Source organism: Lissotriton helveticus, chromosome 3_1 (genome assembly GCF_964261635.1).
Source record: "Lissotriton helveticus chromosome 3_1, aLisHel1.1, whole genome shotgun sequence".
Classification (NCBI taxonomy): Eukaryota; Metazoa; Chordata; class Amphibia; order Caudata; family Salamandridae; genus Lissotriton; species Lissotriton helveticus.
This window is the reverse complement of record NC_136061.1, coordinates 779,615,164-779,627,918: the sequence shown is the minus strand read 5'-3', so window position 1 is coordinate 779,627,918 and position 12,755 is coordinate 779,615,164. Positions and strand designations below refer to the sequence as shown.

The window sequence follows — 12,755 nt, the reverse complement described above, 5'->3', positions numbered from 1 at the left end:
TATATTAATGACACATGGTAAATACATACGTTGTAAATGTCCATATCTAAAATGCGCTGTAAAGAGGTGCGTGGTAATGACACACGTGGTGTAGACATATGCTTTGTAATAACCTGTGTGGTAAAGACTGAAGTATGGTTAAGGCTTCATTGCATAGGTAATTCGTGGTTTAGACTGCGTTTTAAATGCTGTTTGCCAACTGCAAACAACTGGAAAAAATGTGGCGCACCACCAAGGAGTCCACCGACCGGACCACCATCAAGACATCACTCAACCATTAGCAGCGGCGCTTCAAAGAGGCATGAAGGAACTCCCTAGCGACTGCATCAAGGGGAGCTCCAACCACGCAAAGAACTCTTCAGCCTCGTAAAGGAGTTCTGCAATTTTTCAGATACAGAAAACATCATCACTCGACCCAAGAACTCCGATACACCCTGGCAAACTTCTTCCAAGACAAAATCTCTGCCATCTTCAAAAACTTTGAAACACAGCCCGCTGCCACCAACATCCTCAGCCTCCTTGTTCCCACAGTCACAACCCCTGACCAGTAGATCACAATGTGGGACCAGCTCACCATGCAGAGCACCATTGACATGCACTCGGTTCACACAGGAGCAGCTACAGATCCTTGTCTCCAACAAACATTCAACCTCGGCAGCAAAACTATTCAACATCAAGCTCACATCCATCTTTAACATATCCATCAGCTCGGCCACCTTCACAGATGAGTGTAAACACATGGAAGTCAAACCCCTCCTCAAGAACCATTCACCAACCCATGAGCTCAAAAACTACCGGAGCTCCCCTTTCCCACCAAAGTCCATGAAAAGGCCATCAACCACCAACTCACAGAATACCTTGAGAACAACGATCTTCTGGATGCATCCCAATCCAGATTTCGTATGAACCACAGCACTGAAACTGCCCTGTTCGCAGCCACTGATGACATCACAACCCTCCTAGACCAGGAGATGTGGTTGCTGTGATCCTCCTTGACCTCTCAGTGGCCTTCGACACTGTGTCCCACCACACCCTGATTAAGAGGCTTCATCATATAAGAAAAGCAAGAGAATGCCCTCAAATGGGTCACATCCTTTCTCACTGGAACAACACAGAGAATCCACCTTCCACCATTCACAGCGGAGCCCAAGAACATCATCTGTGGCGTCCCTCAATGTTTGTCCCTCAGCCCCACTCTGTTCAAGGCCTACATGTGCCCCCTGGGCAATATCGTCAGAAACCACAGACTGAACATTATCTTCTACGCAGACAATTGCCAGCTCATCCTCTCTCTATCCAATGCCCTTCCACCACATGGGACAACTTACACCTGTGCATAACCAGTGTCGCCGACTAGATGCAAATCAACTGCTTGAAGCTCAACACAGACAATACAGAAGTACTGATCTTCGGTAAAAACTCCTCCCTGTGGAATGACTCCTAGTCAACTGCTCAACTGGGAGCATCTCCCACCCCCTCGGACCACGCCTGGAACCCCAGCATCATCTTGGACAGCAGACTCACCAAGAAGAACCAGATCAGCTCAGTCTCCTATACCTGTTTCCTCACTCTGTGCATGCTCAGAAAGATCTTCAAATGGCTCCCAGTCTTCACCAGACACACTGTCACTCCCGCCCTCATCATCAGCCATTTGGACTAAGGCAACCCACTCTATGCAGAAATTACAACACACCTCCTGAAGAGACTACAGTCCATTCAGAACTCAGCTGCCAGACTTATCCTCAACCTCCCTAGATGGACCTACATCACCCCTCACCTGAAGAAACTCCCCTTCCACAAGAGATTGATTCTCTCTCAAGTCTCCAAAGCCCTACACAACCAAAATCCAGCATACAACATCCACTGCCTGAGCTTCCACCAAACCTTCAGACTCCTATGCTCTACTTTCCTCCATCTCCCTCACACCCCTCGCATCCCTAGCATCCACAGAGCAACAGTGTAGGACACTTTTTCTCCTACCTCACCATGAAGTCCTGGAACAGCCTTCCCCTCCATCTCTGGGGCTTCAGCCTCTCTTCAGGAGTTCAGATGGGGACTCAAGACATGACTTTTAAATTGATGCCACCTGAATAACTTGGTTCTCAGTGCCTAGATACCCTTGTGGGTGATTAGTGCACTTTATAAATCCTAACTGTTTCATGGATAGCATCATGTCTATTTATGTATCCTGGCTCTTACAGCTTTTAAACCTGCAGGCAAACCTGTCAAAATAACTATTTTTGAAAGGAAATAGCTCTACTGTTAGTACCAACCCTAAGTTGTCTTTGTATCACATAAGGTAAGAAGCATAGAGTTTAAAATTGGTACATGCAAGAATTTAGAGTTGGTATGTACCTATAATAACTAGACCCCATAAAGGGCAGTTGTTATCTAAGAGGAAAAGTAAAGTTCAAAATAAATTTTAACTCTGCTATCCTTGGTCTGCAAGAAGCTAACAGGATAATCCAAACACTATTTTGTTAGATTACAACACTAAGGGGCCCATTTAGATGGCAGGCGGACTTCAGTACGCCCACGATCCTTGCAGTACCGCTGATTAGGATGCGACCGCAACCCTGGCGGTCGCAGTATGCATATTTGACATTGCGGCGGCTTATAGCACCACCCGCCGCAATGCCAAATTGACATGTTGTGCATTCCCATGCACAACGTGGCAGGCACCACGCGGTGTCTTCCATCTTGTGCATGGGAATGCAGGGGGGCATCATGGGTACCCCCCAAGTGCACCGCCCGTTCCCCCCACTCCCCTGGGGGCCAACAACGGGCGCCACCACCATATTATACCCCAGCTCCACCCGGCCGGCAATAGTAACGATAGCTGACCGGCGGAAAAGTGTCGGACGGCTTTCCCTCAGCTGCCGTACCCCCGCCATGATGATAAGGCCGGGGGTAAATCAAGTTGGGGCCGGGCGGTGGCGATCTGCCCGCCGTTATAATCACCCCCCAATTCTTGTATGTAACCCTATTTTCAGAGTTTAAAAAAAAATCCAATTTAGTAGTTAAGTTGGATTTTTAATAAAAATGAGGTAAAAGGGGCTTTTAAAAAGTTAGACTTCCTCTGCCTAAAGCGTCAATAGGTTATTAAGCATTAGCCTGCCAGCAGTTGGTCCCTGTCAGCGCATCCCCTTAATTAGGTATGACAAATGCTCCCAATGTTCTCTCTTGAATACAGGACTATGAAGTTGACTCCAAGGGTCAGTTGTAGCACCTCCTCAGTGGCTTCAGGGGCACAACACACTGCTGGATCCTTTTTCATGAATTGCCCATCTGACCAGTAGCAACTGGACCTGACCTGCACTCCGCTTGTGGACTTTGTTGGAATGAGTATGTGTGTGCTTTTATGATGATTTTTAATCACCGAATAAAGATTCTTTGAATTGAATTGAATTGAGTAATAACTTCTAAGTGGTTTCTCTGAGGTCTTGGAAGCCTTACAAATGACAAAGAGGAGCATCTCTAGGAAGTCTGAAAAGTTGAGGCTCTGGGGCCTATTAGGATAGCAGGCGGACTTTCGTCCGCCCGCCACCCTAGCGGTGCTGGGACCGGCCACCAGTGGTGCGGCGGTCCCGCACCGGCAATTAGGATGCCACCGCCACCGTGGCGGTGGCATCCTCCATTCCCAGCATTGTGACCACCCGCCACAATGGTGGGAATGCACAGTGTGCATTGTCATGCACCAGGTGACAGGCACCGCAAGACGCCTGCCACCGTGTCCATGACAATGCAGGGGGGCCTTGTGCACCCCCCTCCAATACCCTGGGAGCCCGCAACAGGCCCACGAAAGCAAAATCTGCGTTGCCGCCACGGAGAGGCTGCTTCCCGCTTCCATGCTAATATGGATGGTGGTGTCTAGCAGACACCGCCACCATATATAGCCTCTTTTCTGAATGGTTGACGGGCGGAACACCGGCTGACAGTCTTTCTGTCTGCTGGGGTCCCCCTACCATACTAATATGGCGGGGATAAATGGGTGGCGGCGGGGTTGGATGTAGGGCGGATCGCCACTGCCATGCGGGTGGTGGCAATCCGCCCTATATCCCAAAAGACCTCCTCAGGACTTTCAAGACCTCTGGAGTATCACGGGCAAAGGTTTCTTATCTTGACTGGAATTATATGGGTTCAGCTACTGCGATGGGTACAGCTTCAGGCTTCCTCTGCTAGAGGATTTGGAGTTTCATAAAAGAGATTTGGTTTGAAGGGAGAAATCTTGATCTGCTCAGAGCTTTGTCCACAAAAAAACGCCAGCTTTAGCGGGACCTCAAGCAGCTACTTGGTTTTGATAAGATTTCATTTGATACAGCCTGTAACCTTACCCCATTTGAGAATTTTACATTCCATTTCATAGAATAAGGGACTGATTGAGAGCTTGGTGGAAGGGTTACTTCATCATAATGATTATGGATATCCTGTCTGTTGAAATATAAATCCCAAAGGATATAATGGGAGTTACATTTTGGCAGACGGGATATCCGTCACCGTTGTGACAGAGTAACCCGCCCGCTAAGATCTGAATCAGGCCCTAAGTCAAAAGGAAAAACCTTTGACCAGGGTGACCAATTTGGTGTATATGGCCGGCGCTCCATTGCGGTTTTCTTGAAATCATGCTTCAATCCTGGTGAATCATGAACAATTACTTTTTATTGGTGCTTTACTTTATGTTTTGGTGCTTTTTGCCTTAAATTTTTTTTAATTCATATCTCCAAGTTCCCTTATTGAATGTTTGTCATTATGGTGACAGTTTGCTTGTTTAAAGTTCTATATTCTTAGAAAGTTGTTGTGAGATTTCTATTGTATTAATTTTTTACTTTTAACAGTTTTTTGACTACTAAGTACTTTACACGCTTTCCCAAGGTAAGCCTGTCTGCTCTATGCCAACGCTACCAGGTGGTACAGCCCAGGTTTAAATGATTAAAACTGCATTTTACCCTGAGTGGTTTGTGGATTTAGTCCACGTGGTAGACTCAAATCCGTCCCACTTAGTAACTCTCTTTCTTACAAGTCTCTTATTTTTGCAAAACAGTAATGATGGTAGAATGTCTACTAATGTTGAATGCACACAAGTATTGCACTAATAAGTGGAGGCTCGACAATAAAGATTGTGTACCTAAGTTGGATATGAATCATGATACATGTTAGACCTATCATCCTTGATGTGGTTTCCCCTTCTGTTTTTGCCTGCAAAACCTACAGTTTTTACTGGCTTCATCTTTGCTGGCCTTAGGACTCTGCACACTTTACCACTGCTAACCAGTACTAAAGCTTGTACTCTGTCCCTAACATATGGTAACATTGGCATATACACAAATGGCAATTTACTTATAAGGTCCTAGTAAAGCAGCACTACATGTACACAGGGCCTGTAAATTAAATACTACTAGTAGGCCTGCAGCACTGATTGTGCCACCCACTTAAGTAGCCCTTTAACCATGCCTCAGGCCTGCCATTGCAGGGCTTTATGTGGAGTTTAAACTGTCATTTCGGCCTGGCAAAGTAAACCTTTCGCTGGGCCCAACCTACACATAATTCATCCCCAGAGTAGGTCCTGGATAGCTCAGAGGGCAGGGTGCAATGTATTTGAACAGTATGACATGTTCTTTTATGTTTTACATGTCCTGGTAGTGAAAAATCTTAAATTTGTTTTTAACTACTAGAAGGCCTAGCTCTCCCATAGGATAACATTGCAGTTGCCTTATTACATTTTAAAAGTGTATTTTTCAAATGAGAAGAAATAACCAGTTCATGTTTGGTGTCTCTGGAGCCCTAATTTAAAATCCTAACTTATGATGAAGTCTGATTTTAAATGAACATTCTGAAAATGCCCCTCATAGAAAGTTATTAAACAAAACAAAAGCCAATTCTGGAGTGTCAATTCAACAACAACAAAGTTCCAACGAAAGCTGCTTTGATTGAAGCAAAAACAACCTATTTGTCTTTAACACCATACAAATTTATTCTTATTTGATGAAATGATCATTTTTCTTTTATAGCACACTATTTATCGTGCTTGGAAAATACAAAATACAAAATGCAAAAAGTTTTATGTACAATATATACAAACATGTGAATATACAATTTCAAGCACACTTGGCCATTCATTCATACACTATCCTTTCAAAACAGTGAAAACAATAATAAGAAGACAATAATACGAAAACAGTGCGTCCAAGCATCGGTTAATGAATCAGTCCAAAATATTTCTTTTCATATTTTTGCGAATTATTGCAGTTGTAATTGTCACAAGATCCCTCGTGAATCCAAATAAATGCAAAACAAGGATGGGGGTAACCAGACGCTGGACAAAGAGTGGTCGACGCGTTTCAAACCCCTATAATTAAGGTGGGGTTCTCCTCAGGACCGGATTGGTTCTGAAACAATAAGCATAACTTGTTTTAGCGCGTGAGTTAAAAACATAAACGACTATATGAAAGAAGGGATCGACTCCTTGTGTTCAACTGAAGCCTCCTACCTTATTCCAAAAATGAAAACGCAATCAATGGCAGACAGTGAAGTTTCCCAACGAAACCTTAACGGTTTTCTTGGACAAAAGGGAAAGACCAGTAAGAGTTCCTACTGAGTTCATACTTGACCTTGCACGGTTTGCCCTGCAAAAAAACTTTTTTACGTTTGATGCTGAATTTTTTTATCAAATCAAGGGGGTGGCGATGGGTTGCCCCTTTGCTCCAGAGCTAGCCATAATGTTCATGGGGCTATTTGAGGAGAAATTTATACACCAAACTAACCCTTTTGGCAGCAACATTTCCCACTATATGCGGTATATTGATGATATCTTCATGGTCTGGACAGGAGGACATGAAGATCTGAGTCAATTCGTTTGTTGGTTGAATTCAAGAACGATTGACATTCAGTTCTCGGTCTCAGCATCAAATGAATCCATTAATTACCTGGACGTCAAAGTGGAACCTTCAGATGGAAGTTTAAGCACAACGCTGTTCCGGAAACCCTCCGACAGGAATAAAGCACTGCATTTTTCCAGCAACCATCCTCGGAGTTTGAAACAAAATTTGCCGTTTGGGCAATTTCTGCGAATTCACAGAAATTGTTCCAGTAAGGAAGAATATTTCATACACGCAGAACATTTGAAAAATCGACTCATTCAGAGAGGGTACCCGAAAAAACTATTAAAAAATTCCCTCAAACGAGCTTGGTGGACTCCTCGTGAGACCTTGTTGGAAAAAAGAATCAAACCAGATGTTAAAAGGATGGTGTGTGTCACCACTTTTTGTCCAGCTACAAACTTACACAGGAAACTCATCACGTCCAACTGGCATCTGCTAAAGAACTTGCATGAAGATTTCTCAGTGCCACCACTTTTTGCCTACAAAAAAGATAAAAGTGTGGCCAATTATGTTGTTAGGGCGGCATTACCAATCACTAAGGCTCCCACATTACAAAGCCTGTTTGGATTACCTCCTGCCAAAAATCAGGTCATTTGTAGAGCGCACTACTCACCCGTAGGGTCTCAAGGCGCTGGGAGGGGGGGGGGTGCCGCTACTGCTCGAACAGCCAGGTCTTGAGCTTCTTCCTGAAGGAGAGGTGGTCTTGGGTCAGGCGCAGATTGGTCGGAAGTGAGTTCCAGGTCTTGGCGGCCAGGTAGGAGAAGGATCTTCCTCCTGTTGTCGCTCTTCGGATGCGGGGGACGGCGGCGAGGGCGTGGTTGGTTGATCTGAGGAGGCGCTTGGGAGTGTAGAAGTTGATCCGGTTGTTGAGGTAGCTCGGGCCTTGGTCGTGTAGGGCTTTGTGCGCGTGGGTGAGGAGCCGGAAGGTGATTCTCTTGTTGACCGGGAGCCAGTGCAGATCTCTCAGGTGTCCGGAGATGTGGCTGCGTCGGGGGATGTCGAGGATGAGTCTCGCCGAGACACCATAAGTGCGGGACATGCACGTGTTGTGTTGAGACTATTGAGGACTCAGTTTTCACGTTTGACGACATTCATTGGAGACATGATATCTTCACTAATTGTAAATCCAAGAACGTTGTATATGCAATTGTGTGCCCATGCCCCCTAGTCTACATTGGGAAAACAACACAGGAAATCAGAAGCAGGATTACGCAACATAAATCGCGCATCCGCAGGCGAGTGGAAAACGCCCCATTGGTCAACCATTGGGCCAAGTGTAAGCACGAAAACACTGATCTGCGCTGGACAGTGCTGTCAAAAATTGAAAAAGATCCCAGGGGTGGTGATGTGGATGCCCAACTGTCTCAACGTGAGGCAATTCTTATAATGAAGTTCAACACCGCTACGCGGGGATTAAACGAAATTTCGGAAATTTATAAGCCTATTGTTTAATCCACACTGACCAACATGCTGCCTATTCCAGGCCTGGTTTTGTTCCACCTCCCTGCCAGAATCGCCTTGGAACTACATATCCCAGAAACCCCTGACATCTGTTATCACCCAGGAAGGACTGAGGCAACACTTCCACCCGAGGGCTCCAGTGGTGTCAACCAGTTACACCGCCTAAGGAGAAGGACTGATGCCTTCCACCCGCATTGGTATGTCATCCCGCTTTGCGGTTCACCACCATATCGGCTTTTGAAGCGCCAGACAGCTAACGCGCATTTCGCTCCATTTTACAGGACAGGAGCAGATGCTTGAGAAACTAATGAGAAAGCAGCTAGCGTGAAGCTGGGAGACAGCGGGTAAGTACAAACACTCCCCACACCTTCCCGCTATTGCACATGACCACCACGAATGAATGGGCAAAATGTGACACAATAGTAAATGTTGTCGCGTATATTGTGTTCTTTTCCGCACAGCTGCTGACATCACATCTTTTTGGGAAATACAATTCCGTTGGGAAACTTCACTGTCTGCCATTGATTGCGTTTTCATTTTTGGAATAAGGTAGGAGGCTTCAGTTGAACACAAGGAGTCGATCCCTTCTTTCATATAGTCGTTTATGTTTTTAACTCACGCGCTAAAACAAGTTATGCTTATTGTTTCAGAACCAATCCGGTCCTGAGGAGAACCCCACCTTAATTATAGGGGTTTGAAACGCGTCGACCACTCTTTGTCCAGCGTCTGGTTACCCCCATCCTTGTTTTGCATTTATTTGGATTCACGAGGGATCTTGTGACAATTACAACTGCAATAATTCGCAAAAATATGAAAAGAAATATTTTGGACTGATTCATTAACCGATGCTTGGACGCACTGTTTTCGTATTATTGTCTTCTTATTATTGTTTTCACTGTTTTGAAAGGATAGTGTATGAATGAATGGCCAAGTGTGCTTGAAATTGTATATTCACATGTTTGTATATATTGTACATAAAACTTTTTGCATTTTGTATTTTGTATTTTCCAAGCACGATAAATAGTGTGCTATAAAAGAAAAATGATCATTTCATCAAATAAGAATAAATTTGTATGGTGTTAAAGACAAATAGGTTGTTTTTGCTTCAATCAAAGCAGCTTTCGTTGGAACTTTGTTGTTGTTGAATTGACACTCCAGAATTGGCTTTTGTTTTGTTTAATACGTTTGGTTGGACTCAGCCTTTCTGAGTAAGGAGTCAAGACCCTTTTTGATTCTTGTACCTCATAGAAAGTTGGCATTTTACTTTCCTTAGCCATTTGGTGCCCGCAGCCTGTCTCTAGGTCACACGACAGGGTGTGGGGGATAATTCGGCTTTGTGTATTCCTCCTAGACAACTACACATAATGGGAGCTTAGGTGTGACTGGATGGGCCATCACTGGCAGGATTGGAGGGAGGAGCTGGCCACAGCCCTACTTGCACATGAACAGGCTGTATCCTGTCTCCACATAAAGGGCTGCATACCCCCTTTATTTGATCCAGAACTAGGGCAGGAAAGGTAGGGCACCTGTGCACTTCAAAGGTTTGCCTCTAGAAGCTTCTCCCCACTTCAAAGGCACAACTGTGTACAAAAGAAGAAACTCAGACCCAAACTCTTCAGTACAATTCTGGATACTCTGCCAGCAAGAAGGACTGCTGTGCTGCTACAAGGACTGCCACTCTGCTGGACTGTTGCGTTACATGAACTGCTGCCCTGTTGTACTGACCTGCTGCTCCCTTCCTTGGGAAGAACTGGACCTGCAACTTCATCTTGAACCTTGCACCCGTGAGTGACTTAAATGGCTAGCCAGCTGGCCTCCTGATTGGAGCCTCAGAGCTCAAAGGCTCTCCAACGGCTCCTGTACCCTTCTTCAGAGAGTTGCTGACACCCAAGTGGTGCCTCTCAGGTCCTGGGTTGGTGTGGCTCCTGGCCTCTGTAAATCAAGTTTGTGGGCTTTGCACAGCAAGCATCTAGCCCACACAGAGGACCGCCAATGCAAAGCTCCAGCCCACCAATCCGGTATACCTAGCCTGCTCTTCGCGCCACACCGACCACAGCCCTCTCCAACCCAAATGGGACTCTTGGCACGAAACCTGAGAAGGTAAATCTTCAGCTGGAGTAATCTGGGACTGTATCTGACTGGCGCTCCATCGCAGTCGGCCTGAACGTTTGGGTTTGACCATGTCCATTGCAACCTTATAGCCACTGTTGGTGCTTTACACTTTAGGCTGTATATTGCAGATAATACTTTAAAAAAATCATAACTCCGGCTCCATTGATTGCTTTTATTCATTTGGTTGTTTTGAATGTTAAATAATGCTCAAGTTTTGCACAGATACTTTACACCTTGCCTCTAAGTTACGCCTGACTGCTTTGTGCCAAGCGACAAAGAGGTGGGTGCAGGAAAATTTTGGGTTTGATTGTGGAGTGGTGTGGCTCACTGGTTAGAGGCGGCAGACCCGGAAGCAGAAGTTGGACCGGGACCAGGGTTCGATTCCCGACGCGGCAGGGTCGTGGACCATGGTCAGCAGACTCGATAATTCTCGCCTCGGTGCCTACTCTAACCAGGGGTCGCATTCGGCAACTCTGGGCATTAGCTTCCCTAATCTCCACAACGGCCCCCTCAACGCCAGGGATGCCTGGCTCCACCTTGGGGATTCCCAGCAGGGACCGTCCCACAGGGAAAGCCAGGACGGGTTCCCCAGCGGTATACAGCACCAGGACGCCGGCTGGCAACAGTGCGCTTTACAAATATACACATTACACATTACTTTAATTGTCCCTTACCCTGACTAGGATTGTGGATGCTGCTTGACCAGGGCTTACACACCAATCAATCAGTAACCCGATTTATAACAATAGAGGATACCAAATTTTGTGTATTTTAAGAATGTGCTGTGTACAAACTGTGGCAATATAAAAACCAATTACCTGTTTTAGAGTTTGTACAATGGATGGATGTCTTCATCACCCTGATAGACATCCGGTCCACCAAATTTAGAGATGTGCGACAGCTTTGCGGGCAGCTCCCAATATTGGCACTAATCGCTATCACATTTTTCAAAGTTTGACGGAGGGTTCCGTCAAACAGGGCGACCACCCATCAAGCGTTTACATCGTTTTACTTTTTCCAAACCAAAATCCTTAGCTGCAGTCTGTTTCATAAAAAAGAACTAATGATTTTTTACCTTGATGTGAGGGCACTTTTTTTATTTTTACTGTCTCTCACCACCCGGTATTACCTGACATGATGGGAAAAATCTGTCACTGCAATGTAGTATCTATTCATCCAATTGCTAAATCAACCCCAAGTGCTTTCAGTGTATTTAACATGCAGTTTGTTTTTTAGGTACAATTGTGAAGCCTTTTCTGAAATTCACTATAATGGTCCCTGTTTTTGTTGATAGGTATTGATGGTCCAGCAGCTTTTCAAGATGAAGTTCAAGAGATTGGAAGCCAAATTCAGATACTAACTATTGGACAATCTGGGCATGATGAAGATGATGCCGATACTGTGGCCAGTGGTCAGCAACAGAGCAAACAAGATCTTAGAGTGACAATGCAGAAAAAGGGTAAGGATGACCCTTTTTCTTTGCTTACATCTAATTCTCCAGGTCTTGGAGTTGAAAGATAATGATGAAATATTTTACTGATATTTAATTACTAGGAATGAAGTACAGTTATCTAAGAAAGGGCAGAGGAAGAAGCAAGGCAACAGCAGACTACATCATGTACTATAAAAATGGTGCACCACCAGATCAATATGACAATATTTACCCCTAAACATGTTCACATATCTAAAACACTCTGGAGGTATTATATGCTACAGCATCGCAACAGTCTGATCAGATTTATATCCAATAGGAATAGCATGTATTTGTCACACCTAAGTGGTAGGGAGCTTCTGAACAAAGACCTTGGATGGCGTGAAGATCTGAGAGCCCAATTCTTAACTGTCTTTGTCTGCCAGATATATGGACGACTGCTTCCAGTAGTCATGATGCTGCTGACATGTTTAGCACCTAAGCAGATAGTGCCTTTAAGTAGGAGCCCCAAGAGGAAAAACCCAGAAGGGAAAAAACTTCTGGAGGGACAAGATGGTACAGATCCATATGACAAGGACTGAGACAAGGAACCCAGCAGGCTAGTATTGGGCACAGTAGTACCATCAGAGACAAAGGCTCAAAGGGAAGACACCAACCGAAGAGAAAAGGACCAGTCAGTATCAAGGAACCAACAGAAGTGTTAGAAACAACAGGAGCAAAGAAACACAACAGCCAAGAATCAGCAGGAGTAAGCAAACACACCAGCAGGAGCAAAGAAGTGTTGCTATGCAAAGAAAATTAGAAACCCTCCCCTTATATACTTCCTGAACAGGACGTTGCATGAGAACTCCTACTGACCATCTTGGATTGGG

The 12,755-nt window shown here is 45.1% G+C and overlaps 1 protein-coding gene across 3 annotated transcripts in view; it reads left to right on the top strand.

The window, feature by feature from the left end:
- TUB (TUB bipartite transcription factor) overlaps positions 1-12,755 on the top strand; it is a 593,386-nt gene that overhangs the window by 464,212 nt on the left and 116,419 nt on the right. For all 3 annotated transcript variants that reach the window (XM_078681009.1, XM_078681008.1, XM_078681007.1), the window contains exon 5: positions 11,746-11,910. In XM_078681009.1, the coding sequence (XP_078537135.1) occupies positions 11,746-11,910 (165 nt within the window). The remainder of the gene's footprint in view (positions 1-11,745; positions 11,911-12,755) is intronic.